The sequence below is a fragment of the Artibeus jamaicensis genome, unplaced genomic scaffold, assembly GCF_021234435.1.
Source record: "Artibeus jamaicensis isolate MK-2021 breed Jamaican fruit bat unplaced genomic scaffold, CSHL_Jam_final contig_233, whole genome shotgun sequence".
Lineage (NCBI taxonomy): Eukaryota > Metazoa > Chordata > Mammalia > Chiroptera > Phyllostomidae > Artibeus > Artibeus jamaicensis.
This window is the reverse complement of record NW_026521486.1, coordinates 63,171,366-63,189,538: the sequence shown is the minus strand read 5'-3', so window position 1 is coordinate 63,189,538 and position 18,173 is coordinate 63,171,366. Positions and strand designations below refer to the sequence as shown.

General features: G+C 35.2%; 1 protein-coding gene and 1 pseudogene across 1 annotated transcript in view; both read right to left on the bottom strand.

Annotated features, from left to right (window-relative positions):
* CAND1 (cullin associated and neddylation dissociated 1) overlaps positions 1 to 18,173 on the bottom strand; it is a 45,040-nt gene that overhangs the window by 12,761 nt on the left and 14,106 nt on the right. Inside the window, exons 3-7 of the mRNA XM_037136003.2 lie at positions 10,555 to 10,709; positions 8,716 to 8,839; positions 6,969 to 7,225; positions 6,776 to 6,881; positions 2,198 to 2,343 (exon numbers count right to left, since the gene is read on the bottom strand). Of these exons, the coding sequence (XP_036991898.1) occupies positions 2,198 to 2,343; positions 6,776 to 6,881; positions 6,969 to 7,225; positions 8,716 to 8,839; positions 10,555 to 10,709 (788 nt within the window). The remainder of the gene's footprint in view (positions 1 to 2,197; positions 2,344 to 6,775; positions 6,882 to 6,968; positions 7,226 to 8,715; positions 8,840 to 10,554; positions 10,710 to 18,173) is intronic.
* Positions 17,861 to 17,962, bottom strand: LOC119042317 (uncharacterized; annotated as a pseudogene).

The window sequence follows — 18,173 nt, the reverse complement described above, 5'->3', positions numbered from 1 at the left end:
TAAGTGTAATGAACAAAATAAAAATGCTGAAATATAAAGTAAGGGAAAAGCCCTGAGACTGGGGATGGGGGGAGGCAGGAGAGGCAAGAAAAGTGAGAAAAAGTAATCAGATATAACACCAAATTTTTTGGCCTGAGAAACTAAAAAAAAGAATGGAGGTGCCATTCTGAGGCAGAAAAGGCTAAAGAAACAGGTTGGGCAGGGCATGGAAGAAGGGTGAGGAGAAGATATTTTAGACATCTATGCAGTAAATCAATTAAATAGCTATATATAAAAACCTGGAATTCGCAGGAAAGAGCTGGGATAAGATAAAATTTGGATTTTCAGCACACTGACATTAAAGCCAGAAGACTAGATGAAATCAACAAGAACATAAGCATATAAAAGAAAAGTCCAAGGAGTGAGCCCTGGAATTCTCCAAAGTTTAGGGGTCAGGGTGATAAAGAGGAATCAGTATGGAGACTGAGAAGGAGTAATCACAAAGATAGGGCTAAAACCAGGAGTGGAGTATCCTGAATGTTACATGAAGAAATGCTGCTGAGACTGAGCAACAGGGAGAATCAATCGTTTGAGGTCACTGACAATCCTGTCCACTGCAAAACTAGATCCAAGAGAGAAAAGGAAGAAAGGGACTGGAAAGCATTCTTTGTAAAGGAAAGAAACTGGGCAGTAGTGGCTAGAGCATGGCTTTAGGAGTTTTTTTAAGTTGTTCTTTTTGTTAAGAGATTAATAAAATTACAGACTTAAAGTCATTATTTAATTCATTCAAAGAATCAAACTAAAAAGAATGATAAAAAAAATGAGAGGAAAGTCACCAACTCGTATACCTAGCAGTTACTTACCCACTTAGACATCTCCATTATGATTCTTTTAACAGTAGCAAACAACAAAACATGGGCAATCCCTGTGTCCTTGAAGTGCTACTCCTTTCCAGAGTAAATATCATAAATCATAGCATGACATCAATCTTAAGAGCCTCGGAAAAGTTTAGCTTCATTACGAATAATCTAAAGCTCAGTGGAGCCTCAAACAACAATTAGAATTTTTCATGAAAGTACCTACGCATCAAGTAACCAACCACACTGCTCTGAATATGTTTATCTACAGGTTGTTATAAAAATAACCTTCGCCCTGGCTGGTGTAGCTCACTGGATTTGAACCAGAGTATCGCGGTTCAATTTCCAGTCAGGGCACATGCCTGGGTTGCAGGCCAGTTCTCGGCAGGGGACACACTAGAGGCAACCACACATTGATATTTCTCTCCCCCTCTCCTTCCCTTCCCCTTTAAAGATAAATAAATAAAATATTTTTTTAAAAAAACCTCCTTAACCTTAACCTTTATTTCCCTCCTTAACAAATGCTTTGTAGAAATTTGAAGAACAACGAAGAACAAAATTCATTTAATTGCTAGCCATGAGAAAAGTATTAGTTAGATTTCTTCTGCATATTTTTTTTAATTGTTAAAATAAACCCCACCGGCCCCAAATGGCATCACTGGTGCTAAGAGCTCATAATACCAAACCTAAATTTAATACCTGATCTAACTGCAATTTCAACTTCTCTCGGAAACATAATCTTAAATATTAGGAATATTCTGGTCAAGCATCAGTAAGATAATCTCTTACATACGGCTCTCTCCATCCTCCACAGAAAAAAGAGACAATCTATATAAATAAAACCCTCTTCCTAAGAAAAGACATCCAAGCCCCAAAATAACCCTTTATTTCCTTTCTCTAGTAACTCCTTTGTCCTACCCTTCTTCCTATAAAAAATCCTTCATTTTGCACAACTCTCAGAGAGACCTTCTCGTTGCTAGATGGGATACTGTCTGATTCATAAATCCTTTAATTAAAGCCAATTAGATCTTCAAATTAAATGGGCCGAATTTTGTTTTTTAACAAAAGAAAACTGAGACACAGTAATTTCTGTTACCCACTTTCCCCTCAACTTATTAACTGCTTTAATAAATATTTTTCTAGAACATGTTTAGAAAATATTGCACATCAGTTCAATACATGGATCCCCATAATTTATTTAATCAATTTGCTATTGTTGAATATTGAGGTCACTTCCATTTTCACTATTACAAATAAATAAATAAATTATTAGTGCAATTTGGGGTAAGAATTAACTCCATCTATGTAACAGTGGTCTTTCATGAGAATTTAACAAATTTCTTCTATTTAATTTGAAATACCTTGGTCATCATCATCACCACCATCAGCATCCATGGCATTTTCATCTTCATCTTCATCATCATAATTATAATTCGGGTCATAGGTGAGATATTTAAGACAAATATTTATAATGGTAGAAACATGAGGATATACTTCCTTAGGACATCTGAAGAAAGAAAACAAAAGCTGTCTTCAGTAACTGTATTTTTCTCCTTGACTCAGTCCCTGCCACATTTTGCTCTGTTACCAGATTTTTTTCCTCCCCTTTAACACAGCATAGGAAAGTGGTTCTCAGCCTTCTCCATGCCAGTGCCCCTACATCTTTCTCTCCCATCAAATTACTTATTTAAGCAATTTTACCATGAACTTTAACCATCACATTTTAGCATCTCTGAAGTCGGAATGATTTTTACAACAATGGTTATGTTGGGGTATGTAAGGGGGACAGCATAGAGATATCTGTATACAGTAGTTCCTCCTCATCCGTCAGTTTCATGTATCCGTCAGTTCCTTGGTTGGTACTGCAGACAGTATCAACCAGGTACTACTGTTGGGTCTGTAGCAAACCCTATATATATTGTTTTTGCCTATATATACATAAACTTTTATGTCTTCTCTTTGGCATATCAGAACTGCCGGCTGTACTACTCTTATATGTGAGGGCCATTACAGTCATACAGTTGCTTACAGTATTCAGTACAGTAACATGCTGAATAGGCTTGTAGCCTAGGAATTTATAGGGGAACAGAATTTGTCACCCCAAAATAAGTCTCTTTGGCATAAGGATTACATTAGGCTGGTTAATATAACAGCAGACATGAGAAAATCTCAGAAGACCAAGTATAAGTTACTCTGTGTAAAAGACATTTACATTTTTAAGGAAAAATCTCTTTCTGATGGTTTCTTCTTGGCTGTACTAGAAAGAGGGAGATGACCTTATCTCTAAAAATTTGTATCAATGAAGGCAAGGATTCAAATCCATGTAACAATTTCCCCTTGTTTATTGTAAATTCCCATAACCAACTCCCCCCACACCCCCCACTGCTAACACCACCTTTTCTCTGCAACTAAAGATGGTATTTAAGTGGTGGCTTTAGCCATTTGGGCAAGTTAGTTTTCACGAGCATCTGCCATGTAGACATGAGGTATACGTATTATTAAACTTGTTTTCTTCTTGCTAATTAGTCTTAGTACAAGCAGTCTCAACCAAGAACTCAGAAGGGTAGAGAGAAAATTACTTTTGCTCCCTTACAGGACAATAGGCTATACAACACAGGGCAGTAGGCTATACCATCAAGATGTGTTTAAATGCACTCTATGTTTGCATAAGAAAAAAACCACCTAATAAGAAATATCTGAATATATCCCTGTCATGAAGCAGCACATGACTGTATTAAGTAAAAGACATACTATAACATGCAGCAGTGGCTCTGATAAGAGAGACAGCTAAAGGTCTCAAGCATATAGAGCATGGACACACTGGACAAAGCGATGTTTTAATGCTCCCACAGAATGGTGAGATTTCATTAGGCTACGCAAAACGGTGCAATTTACCCTTTGTGACGGTATGGATGGATTCAGAGAACACTATGCTAAGTGAAATAAGCCAGTCAAAGAAAGACAAACATTGTATGATTTCACTCATGTGTGGAATCTAATGAACTGAACTAATAAGCAAAACAGAGACAGACTCACAGATGGAGAGCAGATGACAGCTAAGGGATAAGGGGAGGTTATTGGGTAGATGGACAGAATAAAAAGGAAAAAGGACTCATGGACAACAGTGATGATTGGGAGGTGGGGATATAAGGGAACTAAGTGGTAATGGAAAAAATACAATAAAAAATATAATAATAAAAAATAAAACCTATGAATTGCTTAGTTCTGGAATGTTCCATTTAATATTTTTGGAGCAACTGACGGTGGGCAACTGAAATCTCAGAGAGAGAAACCACAAATAAGGGAGACTTATATGCAGTATCTTTTCAATATATGACCAGAAGACTAAAGCCTGTATGGACTTCATCTTTAAGAATTAGTATTATCATGAAAATGCCAGTGCACCTTCTTCTAGGCTTGGTTTTCTAGTTATATGTTAAGAAGACATATTATATGTACCTGTATATATAGAGAGCAAGAGAAACATACATATACACACTCTGAAATAATGGAATAACTTGTTTCTTGATTAAATGAATCCCACGATTTCTGATTTTAACAATTCGATACAATTATAAAGCAACTTCAAACCATGAGTAGCAAGGGATTGCTGCAAATAACCACCAGTGAAGTCTCAAGACTGTACTGTGCTACTACACTAGCTCAAGGGGGGAAGAGGGAATGTTACATGGCCCCTAATAGTACATTGGCAGATTTTATTAGATTAAGAACCACTGCTCTAGCAAAATGGACATGACAAACCTCAAAAAATTGTTGAAAAGTTACAAAATTTGCTATACATTTATACATTTCTGGTCAGATTGCTGGCTATCAGTAAAATAACTTATTTCTCACCATCCGCCTAATCTGGATCATAATTGTTATTCTATTTTTAATAAAAATTTTTGCCCTGGCTTGTGCGGCTCAGTGGACTGAGTGCTGGTCTGCAAAAGGTTCACCAGTTCGATTTCCAGTCAGGGCACGTGCCCAACTGCAGGTCCGGTCCCCAGTAGGGGACACAACCACAGACTGCTATTTTTCTCCCTTCCTTTCTCCCTCCCTTCTCCTTTCTAAAAATAAATAAATAGGGGACTTCTGGCCAAGATGAAGGTATAACTAGATACACTTTGCCTCCCTGAACAACCAAAAGAAGAACAACAAAATTTTTTTTAATGCCACAAAATCAAACTGTATGGAAGTCCAACAACAAAGGAGTTAAAAGAAACATTCATTGAGACTGGTAGGAGCGGTTGAGACAGGCAGCCAGGGTGGAGAGGATATGCAGGACTGCAGCAGCAAAGGATCCTTTGCAGGCAGTCCCACATCTGCATGCAGAGAAACCCAGAGGAACAACTACAAACCAGGGTTCCAGCCCTGGGAAATAAAGCCTCAAAGCCTCTGGCTGTAAATACCTGTGGGCAGTGGGAGAAACTCCCAGCCTCCCAGAGAGTTCACTGGAAAGACCCACAGGGTCCTAAAACTAATGCAAACCCATCCACTGGGGAAACGGCACCAGAAGGGCCCAATTTGCTTATGAGTAGTGGGGGAAATGACTGAAAGCTGGCAGCATTTGTTCCTTCTCTGACCCCTCCTCCACAGACAGTGCCACAATGCAGTGATGTGGGTTGCCCTGCCCGGATGAATACCTAAGGTCCCACTGAGACAAAGAAATACCGCCCAAATGAAAGAACAGATCAAAGCTCCAAGAACAGAATTAAGCGATAAAGAGACAAACAACCTATCAGATGCAGAGTTCAAACACCGGTAATCTGGATGCTCACAAATGGTTGAGTATTGTTGAAAATAGAGGAAAAAGTGAAGGCTATGCAAAGTGAAATAAATACAGGGAATAAAACCAGGACTCAAATCTATGATTTGGAACAAATGGAAGAAATAAATATTCAACCGGAACAGAATGAAGAAACAAGAATTCAAAAATGAGGAGAGGCTTAAGAATCTCTGGGGCACCTTTAAATGTTCCAGTAGTCAAATCATAAGGGTGCCAGAAGGAGAAGAGAAAGAGCAAGAAATCGAAATCTTATTTGAAAAAATAATGAAAGAGAATTTCTCCAATCTGGCAAAGAAAGTGGACTTCTAGGAAGTCCAGGAAGCTCAGAGAGTCCCAAAGAAGTTGGACCCAAGGAAGTACACACCAAGGCACATCACAATTACATTACCCAAGATTAAAGATAAGGAGAGAATCTTAAAAGCAGCGAGAGAAAAGGACACAGTTACCTACAAAGGAGTTCCTAGAAGATTATCAGCTAATTTCTCAAAAGAAACCTTGTATGCAAAAAGGGACTGGAAAGAAGTATTCAAAGTCATGAAAGAGAAGGACCTACGTCCAAGATTACTCTATCCAGCAAAGCTATCCTTCAGAATGAAAGAGCAGATAAAAGTGCTTCCCAGATAAGGTCAAATTAAAGGAGTTCATCATCACCAAGCTTTTAGTATATGAAATGTTAAAGGGATTTATCTAAGGAAAAGAAGAAGATAAAAAACATGAACAGTAAAATGGCAACAAACTCACAACTATCAACAAATGAACCTAAACAAAATAAAAAACAAAAACAAACTAAGCAAACAACTAGAACAAGAACAGAAACACAGAAATGGAGATCACATGGAGAATTAACAGCCAGGAGAAGGGAAGGGAATGGGGGGAATTAAGTACACGGAATAAGAAGTATAAATGTAAGTACAAAATAGACTGAGGGAGGTTAAAAAAGCCAAAGAACTTATATGTACGACCCACAGACATGAACTAAGGGGTGGGGGTGGGGGATGCGGGTGGGAAGAGTGGTACGGGGAAGAGAATAAAGGGGAAGAAAGGGGACAACTGTAGTAGTAAAATCAATAACATATTTAAAAATAAAATTAAAACCAAATCTTTTAAAAAGAAAAATTTTTATTTAAAAATAGGTATCTTAAAAACTTACCTTCTCACAAATGATTCAAAGGCTTGAATGCAGTATTCTCTTAATTCATCATCATCTACATTACAAAATTTTACCACCAAAGGAATTATCTTCTCAAGGTATTCACCTAGGAAGAGCATATTGGTTCTTAAAAACATCCATTAATACTTTTTTTAATTAAAAAAAAACTTGAAAATATTTAAACATTTCTTACCTATTCTATGACCAGCTTGCCTACTAATAGCAGCAATACATTGTATGTAGGTTCTTGTTGTTGACATGGAATCATTTTTGGACAACTCTGACAAAAGGTGTTCAATAAGATCTACAAAAACTATATTTCCACAGCTCATAACCAGATGGCCAAGAGCAATAATGGTTCTTTTCCTTACTGCAAGTCTAGGGCTGGTCAACTGGGGGAGTAGACAGGTCAGAATTGAAGGATGGAAATTAACAAGAAGTCCTCCTTGCCTTAAAATAAAATAAAAAAAGAAATGACAAATAAATTCAGGATATTTGAGCATTACTGAAATGTCTGGACTCTGAACTCACTGTAGTTGAAGATTAAAAATCTATATGACATAATCCAAAATCAGAATGAAAGAAAAACTAAATCTTACTATCCGTACCAACTCAATTGAAAATGTGAGCTAAGTGAATGCAGTTTTGACATTTGTAGCCCTAAATTACCTTCTAGAAGCTTGACCTATATTCTTATTTATAGAATATCCAACCAACACTCTTGTGAGCATATAAAAAGAACAGCAATGATCTTGTCACTTTCCCCTTCCTAGATCTCTCAATTTTCTGTATTAGATAGCTTTTCCTCCATTACAGTTCTTTCACAGTTCAAAACTTAAAATATCAGCATCTCTTGACTACCCCCTCCCCCTACTGTCATTCCTCTACACATTTATGTACTAAATTTCACTTAACCTGTTGGTCTAACCCTCTCTTCTAACTCATTTCACATGTGTAGTTCAATGAGTCAACAGCAACCAAATATCTATGTGCCAAAAAAAAGCTAATATTTAAGGCACAGAGCGCAAAATGTCCCTGACTTCTATCAAAAATGACTTCCTACTATTCATTCTATATTCTGGAAAACTAGAATACAATTTCCCCTAACTCCATTACAATTGTTGATATATTCTATACATGGGCCTATACACCTGTGCTATATCCATTCTTCAAAATTAAATTCAAATGCTACTCTTTCCATACAAACTTTCTTGGATCCTTCCATTTTAAACCCTAAAACACATACTTGCCATCAGTATTTATTCTCATTTTGTCTTATGGCCATTTGTGTTCTAATCTGTAGTCCTACAGTAAAGTATTGCTGTCCATTATGTACCATATGAAGGCACTTGATTATTTATTTTTAAGTTGAGGTGCATTAGCCACAAGTAATGATAACGTATAATGATTATGCAAATCAAGAATAAACTGAAATTGACAGGTGTCTGAGGTGTTTTCCTTTTGGAGTTGTTTAGATAGATCTTTGTATCTCCCAAAGTCTGACTTCCAAAGAAAAATAGAAAAGTAACAGATGTAAAAAGACAAAAACATGCACTATAAATATGGTCACTGAAGTTTACAAATAGCATTATATTAACTGGAACATTTGCCATGCCTACAGGTACATCTTATCTAAGTAGATCATTGTATTCAAGTATATACAAGAGTAAAAAAAAAAAAAACCACTTTGCTGAAATATTTAAATCACAAATTTTATTAATTATTTCTCAAAACCATATAAAACATGTTTGCTAGGCAATATTACATGATAAATATAACTAGCTTATCTTTCCCCTCACTCCCAACTACACACTTACAAATAGCCACAATTTAAACATGAATAACTTTAGACCAAGTTTTATTATATTTATCAGAAGGGGGTTTTAACAAACATACATAATATTTATATTAAAAGTACTACAAATTATAGGCATGTTTACCTGCTCAACATATCAGCCATAATATCCAAGGCTTCTAGTTGAACAGAGACATCTTCCTGCTTTGCTATTGCACTGGTAAGACGTCCAGTAATCTTTTTACATACATTAGCAGCTAATGCGGAGCCTGCATGAATAAAAACCAATGATAATTTCAAGGCAAGTATACTGAATTCCACTTTATATTCACAGAAGATGCCAAGTAATTCAACAACTATAAACTTGATTATGACAGATTCAAGAGATCCATGTCACAAAAACATGTATTTCGAAATGGGTTGTTTCTCAATAAAATAACTTATTAGACAAAAGTTAGACATAACTGCAGAAGGAGCACATGATCTAGGGAAAACAATATCGACTGAAATAGGGTCTAGTGGACAACTATTCCCCTTGCATAGCATGAATGCCAAATATGGAGTCAGTAGTAGCTGTAAAGTTCTTGGTAAGAAGCAAGGGAGTCCCTCTTCACTAGTACCTAGGCTTTTAAATTTCAGTGACTTAAAAACCAACAATAAGTTTTCTTTAAAAAAAAAAAAAGAAAAAACGTAACTGTAACTTCTAATAAAATCCAATCCAGTCCAAAGATTTCCATAACTTCACTACAAAATAAAAATGTTGCTCCAGAGAACTCATAAATGAAGGTTACTATTTTAAAGCAGATTTGTGTTAATAAAAAGTGAGCAAAAAAATTGTTAAAGGAAGAATATAAATGGTTAACAACCAGAAACCAGCTAAAAAACAAACATTTCAATGGGAGGAAAAAATGAGGAAAATATCAATATAGCTAACACAATTACAAATAACATACCTTAGTTAGTGAAATATTTTATTGAAATTTAGGTTAAAGTAACATTGGTATGATATTTTAGAAAAAGCACCAGTTCTGGATTAAAAGATAATGGATTTGAATCTTCACCCAACTAGGTAATAAAAAACTTTGGAAGAATTAACATCATTTCCCTGATGTTCAATTCCTTCATCCACAAACTAGGAATATTAAGGCCTTCCATATGGCTGACATTTAGACTCAGTGAAATAATATACATGCACCATCCAACATGATAGCTAGCACAATGAATGGCTAATAAATGTTTTCTAAGTAGATGAGTAAAAACTACATACCCAGACTACATTACTACTAGTCCACATCTTTCCACCAAATAAGGAGACAATTTCACTCCATTTGCAGATGAGACAAAAACTTTTAGCCTGCTAACTTTAACCAGTAGGACAGCAGTTAAAGACCAATTCTAAAACATTATCTAAACATTTCTGTCAGAGGTCAAAAGCTAAATTAATCGACAAATTCTGTTTTTAATTTTTTAAAACACTGCTAAGTAGCTATAAGACACTCAACCTTAAAGATATTATTAGGAAACATAACTATTTCACAGCTGTCTTAACACTGTTAAAAGTTTTATATCATAAATCTAATGCAAAGCAAAATTAACAATGAGAATAAAGAGCTAATAGAAATAATTCATAATCTTGGTTATCTTTTCCCTCATTGTATAGAATGGCATAACTCCATTCTATAGTCATAGCACATACAATAATGTTAAACTTTACTCCAACATAAGAATTCTTCAGGATTGGTATTCCTATGAGATACTTAAATTCAATCAAAATACTCACTTAAAATTGAATTTACTTTTAAGCAAAAATAAAACTCCAGACTTTTTTTCCCCTTAGTTATTCAAAGGAATGCTTACCAAAGGTCTTTTAGGATAAATGCCTCTCTTCCTCCTTGGCCAGAAGTGAGGGAAAGAAAAAAGAGAAGAGTAGAGGAGAAATACCTCCAAATTAAACAGGAAGAAAAACGTTATCTTTCCTACTTACCACTGGAAGCTGGAGGAAGTTCTCCAATTACTGTTTTAAGGCCAATACTTGAAATATCTCGAAGCTGTTCTTTATCAGAAAGCATGTTTGTACAGAGGGTATCTACAATGGTCTCTACTTGGTATTCTTTCACTTTACTCACTAAGGGGCCAAGGCTGTAATATAAAGAAAAAAAACAAAATTTTACACCTAGACAAATACGAAAACAGAAAAATAAACAAATAGAAACGTTAACTTTCCTGCCTACACCTGTCAACACCAACTAAACACACTATGCCTGTATCATAAATAGTGTTCCTATAAGGGTATAAAAGAAATTCTTGATTCATAAGCTCCTTGAAGTTGGCTTCCAATTACTTTCCCACTGATTTCCATTACAGTATAAAGAAACTTGAGATAGTACTAGTTTGTGCTCTCAAAGCATCCTGTATTAACATGCTTTTCATAGTAGGATTTTATACAGCTAAAGGTCTGCATGTAGGTCCTCTCACTGGCTGAGGAGAGAGAAAAGTCATTCCTTGGTGTCCTTCCCGTAGAATTTAACACACAGTAGGTAATGCTAAGTGCATGAATACTCACTGAGGAGGAGCCATTATATTCAGGACTGTACTCAATAGCCAAAGAAAGCCCTTTTCACAAAAAATTTACCATGTGGTTGGTGAGGTAAGGAATTCACCTAACTACTTTACAAATGAATTAAAGACATTCTCTATTCTGCACAATTTTTGTTTAAAAAAATTTTAAATTCAATGTTAATATTTACAGGAGATTGCACCTAAGAGATTTTTAGGTACTGAGTGTTGATGGGATACAGTTAAAAAAAGAAAGGCACATCATATAAAAAGATCAGAGACTAGAATAAGTGGAATGCATATTGAAAGAAATGAGAAAACTAATACAAAAGGCAGATAAAAAACAATAATAGGAAACTTAGGCCACTGGGACAGTATAGAGAACCTTTAAAGTTAGACCAATAATTTTAAATGTGATGTGGTACAATTTGGAGTCAATGAATTTTCTCAAGCAAGTGACAATAAAAATAGTTTAATTTGGTCAATGCTTAGATCAATGTTTCACATATATATTTTCAATAAATAAATGCTGCTGATTGCTTGACTAGAGAAGTAGTAGGTAGAAAAATCTGAGGAAATAAGAGAAAGAAGGAAAAATAAACAAAAAGGTTAAAGAAACCCAAGAACAGTCCAATCCAAAATGATGGCAGTGACAACAAACACATGGCATATATGTAGTGAGACCTAATGTGAAACAATGAAAATTGGGATTAAAAACAAAAGGAATTCCAAAATAAATTTAAAGTGCTCTAGCTTCCATTAATGACAAAATAGCTTTGTTGGACTAACCCTCCTACAGATAACTATAAGACCTGTAAAACTATTTTAGAAAGCAACAATTTAAATACCAGATACTGATGAAACTAAAACCAGAGAGAAACTACTTAGATTTCATATCCAGTAAAATAACCTTTTGAAAATAAAGATAAATTAAGCCAATTTCAGTTAAAAGCTGAGAATATATTGCCACCAAACCTATACAACAAGAATTGCCAAAGGTCTCTGGGCTAAAGGAAAATTAAACCAGATAGTAACTTGAATTTACAGAAAGATACATCACCAGAAACAGTAAATATCCGTGTCTGTGTTACGAATTTTACATTTATGAACATAAACACACCCAAATATACTTTAAAAAACAACAAAGGAGAAAATGAAAAAATGTTACAAGGTTTACATAATTTATGTCACATGGCACATTAAATTCTAATAGACTGTGACAAATATAAGATGCAATTTATAATCCCTAGCCTACAATGACAATTTGAAAAATGTAATCAAATACATCTAAAAAGTCAACAAAGGAAATAAAAATTAAATATTGTAATACAGTGATTCCCAATGTTTTGGGTTTCAGAAACCCTTTTAAAACTTCCAAAATCAAACCTATTCAACAAAACAAACAAGCAAGCAAAATATAACTAGAGACATTGAAATTAAGAACAAACTGACAGTAACCAGAGGGGAGGTGGGAAGGGATACTGGGAGGAAAAGGGGGAAGGGTTTTCAAGAACATCTAAAGGACACACGGACAAAACCAAGGTGGGTGAGATCTAGGGTGGGAGGTGGGGGTGGGTTCAGGGGTAGGGGGATGGGGGGGAAATGGAGACAACTGTACTTGTACAATAAAAAATAAAAATCTTCCAAAAATCAATTAAGAACCTGAAGAACTTTTTTTTATGTTGGCTTTATTTGTCAATATTTACCATATTAAAAATTAAAAGTAAAAATAATAAACCCATTACATGTTAAAATAAATAACATTTTTAAGAAGAATAACTATATTCTCTAAAAATAGCATTTTACATTTTTGCAAATTAACTTTTGGACTTAAAAGAAAACAGAATTCAATCTATTATTATAGCACATATTGTGTGACCCCTGGAAAATTGTACTGTGTACTTAGGAGAAAAGGAGAGTCGAAGGAAAAATAAAACTTTAGTATTATTTATACGATAGTTTTGACACTTTCAGGATTGTGTGATATCCTAGACATCCCCAAATTAAAGTTTCAGAATTCCTGCTACAATATATTTGATTAACCCAAAGAAGGCAGAGGAAAAAAACCAACAAAAAAACCTTAGGAACAACAATAAAAAGAAAACAAGAAGAAAAATGGCACACTTAATCCAACTATATCAATATTTACAATAAATATCAATTGACTAATATAAGATACATAATCTAAAAATAAAAACAGCCCTGGTCGGTAGCTCAGTTGGTTAGTGTCGTTCTGATACACCAAGGTTGCATGTTGGTTCCCTTGCCAGGGCACTATGAGAACCAACCAATGAATGTATAAGTGGAACAACAAGTCAATGTTTCTCTCCCTCACTCTTCCTCTTTGTCTCTAAAATCAATTAAAGTAAATAAAAATAGAAATAAATGTAAATACAAAAATATAAAAACAAAACAAAAGAAAATAACATATAACCCTGATTGGTGCGGCTCAGTTGGTTGGGTGTCATCCTGCAAATGGAAAGGTCACAGTTGCACACCAGGGCACATGCCTATGCAGCAGGTTCAGTTCCAGGTCAGGGCAAGTATGAGAGACATCTGATAGATGCTTCTCTCTCACATCGATGTTTTCCCCCTTATCTTTCTCCCTCACTCCCCCATCTCTAAAAAAATTAATAAATAAAAATAAAATAATTTAAAATAAAAACAGATTGAAAGTTAAAATATAAAGAGATACAATAAACACTAATCTTAAAAATGTTGGAGAGATTGTATTAACATAAGCAAAAACATATTTCAAGATATGGTGTATTTAAAGAGAAATATTTTATATTCACGAAAAGGTCAAACATCAGAAAGACATATAATTACAGCCCTGACTGGTACGGCTCAGTAAACTGGGCATCGTCCTGCAAACCAAAAGGTCCCAGTTCAATTCCCAGTTTGGGCGCATGCCTGGGTTGAGGACCAGGTCCTCAGTTTGAGTTGGGGGCATGGAAGTGGCAACTGATCAATGTTTCTCTCCTTCTCTTTCTTCCTCCCTTCCCCTCTCTCTAAAACTAAATAAATAAAATCTTTTTTAAAAGAAAGATCATTATAAAGGTGTACATACCCAGTTATACAGCTTTAAAGTACATGAACAAAATCAACATTAAAAAGAAAAATAGATAAATTAAAAATTGTAACTAGACATTTTAACAGTCCTTTTGGTATTTAATATCAACAAAAGAAAAACTCACTAAGGATATAAATCTGAAGAACACTATCAAATAGCTTGACATACTGTATTTTTCGGACTATAGGACCCAACCTTGTCCCACCCCCCCCAATTTGGGAGGAATAATGGTCATTAATGCTGCTGTTGAGTTCTGTTTACATTTACATTGGTGAAATATTATGTTATTTATGTTATTAAATTTTTTACCACATTTTTTGCTTCAAAAAAGTTTTTCCTGTTTTTCTCCTCTAAAGCCTAGGTGTGTCTTATAGTCCAAAAAGTATGGGTAACTGACATTTCTAAAGCACTGTACTAAACTACTGCAGAGTACACTTTTTTCCCCAGTGTGCACAGAACACTGACCAAGACCTACCATATGGTGAACCATAAAACAAATCTCAGTAAGCAGACAAAACAAGCCAAAAAACAAACAAAACCACCCGAAATCGGAAACAGTATTGTTCTCTGTCCATAATGGAATTAAACTAAAAACCAGTAAAAATAAAAGTAAACACCTAGATAACCTCAACATTTAAAAACTGTTTCTGGCCTTGGCTTGTGTGGCTCAGTGGATTGAGTACCACCCTGCAAACCAAAGGGTCGCCGGTTTGATTCTCAGTCAGGGCGCATGCCTGGGTTGCACAGGCCAGGTCTCCATTTGGGGGCCTGGGAGAGGATACCACAAATTGATGTTTCTCTCTCCCTCCCTTCCCCTTTCTCTAAAAATAAGTAAGTCTTAAAAAATATAAAATTAAAAAAATTTGTTTCTGAAGAATCCATGGATCAAAGAAAAATCACAATGGAGGTAAAAACATTTCAAACTGAATAATAATAAAATTCCTCAAGAATTACTTAGAGAGAAAATATGCCTTTAAAGTCTGAGATTTAGAAAGGTGAGTAGAAGGAAAGTAGTAATAAGGAGAAATCATGAAATAAGCAACAAATAATAGAGAAAAATTAACAAACCATAAAATCTGTTCTTTGATAAGAGTAGTCAAGTTGGTAAATCCTTAATTAGCAGAATAAAGGGGGAAAATGAGAAAACACCACTTACCAAAATTAAGATTAAAAGAGGGGACTATTCACTGATGACAATTATTTAGGTACATAATCCTGAAAACTCAACAAAAAAGTATGAGATACTGCATTAAAGGACTCATTCTTGCTAAGATGGAGATCATCTTCAAGTATTTCCATAGCTTCAACACAGTCCCAATAAAAATTTGAGCAAGCTTATTTATAAAAAAATTGAAACTGACAAATTGGTTCTACAATTTACATGGAAATACAAAGAATCTAAAAAATCAAAAAAATTCTTGGGAAAGAAAAGAACGAAGCTGGGAAACTTATACTACCTTACTTCCATAGATCTACTCAAGCCTTTCTCAACCAAGAGCAATTTTTACCCTCCAGTAGACAGCCATTTGGTAATGTCTAGAGACATTCATTATTGTTATTATTATTATTATTTTGATTCCAGAGAGAGAGGAAGGGAGTTGAGAGAAACATTGATAAATTGCCTCCTGTATACACCCCAACCAGGAACTGAACCTGCAACCCAGGCCGTGTACCCTGACCAGGAATCAAACCAGTGACCTTTTGGTTTATGGGATGACGCTCCAACCCACAGAGCCACACTGGCCAGGACTAGAGACAATTTTGGTTGTCAACACTAACTACTGAGGGAAGATGGAATGCTGATGGCAAGTAGTGGGTTAAAGGCCAAATTGCTGCTAAATATCCTAAAATATACAGAATACACAAGAAAATTCTTAACAACAAAGAATTATCTGGCCCAAAAGTTAATAGGTCAAGGCTGAAGAAGCCTCAGCTACACTAATAAAACAGTGTTGTACTGGCATTAGAATAGATAAATAGATCAATGGAACAGAATACAGTCTAGAAATATTGGGTTAGCCAAAAAATACATTTAGTTTTTTATGATGGCTCTACTAGTGCTTAGTTGTTTTTAACTTCATTTGAAACAATCTTGTTCGAACTGTATTGTTGTGACAGCTGCCATCAGTGTGCATCAAAAAAAAAAAAAACCAACAAAATTGAAGATTTTTTGTGCAGCCATTTTAATACTGAAGATGGAAGAAATTACTTAACATCTTCAGTGCATTAAGAAAGGTGAAAACGTCCCTGGCTGGTGTAGCTCAGTGCACTGAGCCAGGCTTGTGAACCAAAGGGTCAGTGGTTCGATTCACAGTCTAGGGCATGTGCCTGGGCTGCGGGCCAGGTCCCCAGGAAGGGGTGTGCAAGAGGCAACCACACATTGATGTTTCTCTCCCTCTCTAAAAACAAAAGCTTAAAAAAAAAGTTAAAATTCACCTTAAACTAAATTTAAAACTAATATTAAAACCTTAAGTTCATGAAACTGGGAGAAAATATTTACAAAACATAAAACTATCAAAGGACTTATACCCAGAATATATGAAAAATACTTACAATTTTAAAAAATATTTTATTTATTTATTTCTAGACAGAAGGGAAGGGAGAGAGAAAGAGATGGAGAGAAACATCACTGTGTGGTTGCCTCTTGTGCACCCCCAACTGGGGACCCGGCCTGCAGTCCAGGCATGTGCCCTGACTGGGAATTGAACTGGCAACTCTGGTTCACAGGCTGGCGCTCAATCCAGAGCCACACCAGCCAGTGTGAAAAATACTTACGGTCTGATAATAAAGAAAACTTCATGTTTAAAAACTGGGAAGAGTCCACAAAAAATAAACAAATGGCCAGTAACACAAAATAGCACTGGCCATCATTAATTATTAGGCAAATATTTAAAACTATAACTGCACACCTACTAGAATAGCTAAAATTAAAGAGTGACACACAACCAAGTGTTGACGAAAATGTGGAGCAACTGGTACTTTTAGGTAAAATGGTACAAATATTTTGGGAAACAATGTGGCAGTCTCTTAATAAATCTAACTGGACAATAGCAATTTCATTCTTAGTAGTTACCCATAAGAAATAAAGACACACATACTAATTAAAAAGTACTCATACAGTAACATTTTTATCTTCATTAACAACAGCCAAACCCGAGCAAGAAACCAAGTATGTAACAGACTATGTTATCAATGAACTATTAATGAGTAATAGACTCATGATGGGTATATACACTAATAGACCCAATATGGATAAATCTCACAGATGTTATGAGAGTGAAAAAAGCCAGACACAAATGTGCACATACTATATGACTCCATTTAAATGAAGTTCTGCAACAAGCAAAACTAATTTAAGATAAACAAAACAATGGTGACCTCAAGTAGGGATATTGTACATGAGGTAAGAATATGATTTTATCTTTTAAAAATGGTTATCCAGTCTTTAGGAAAAAAGGTGAAACTTTTCACCAGTGATGCCACCGTCCTCATGTACTTTCCATTCTATTTTACTCCTCTGGTCTATTAATTTAATGCCTCACTATCTCACTGTTTTGATTACAGACACACAGAGTATGTTTTCCTATCTAGTAAGACTAATCAACACCTCTACTCTCACCCTCAACTGCAGCAACTGTTATACTTTCTTTTTTTTTTTTTTAGCTGTGACTCCAGACAGCATCCAAAGAAGGCGTTTTATAGAGACTTACTCTTCCCTTCTGTGCTGGCCTCTTCAGGCACTGCATCAACCTTTAAACTGCACAGGAAAAGGCAAACTGTTACACTTTAAAACCTACTGCCCCCTTATCCATCCCACCAAAATTACTTAAGCTTGTAGGGAAAAAATTACTAAGTTATGTAATTAGGTCAGCACTAAATTAACCTGGAGAAATTGAGTTATATCCTAATCCAAGAACATGGAATGTCTTTCCATTTGTTCTAAGTACATTTTTGTTATCCCTTGCAAGCATTTT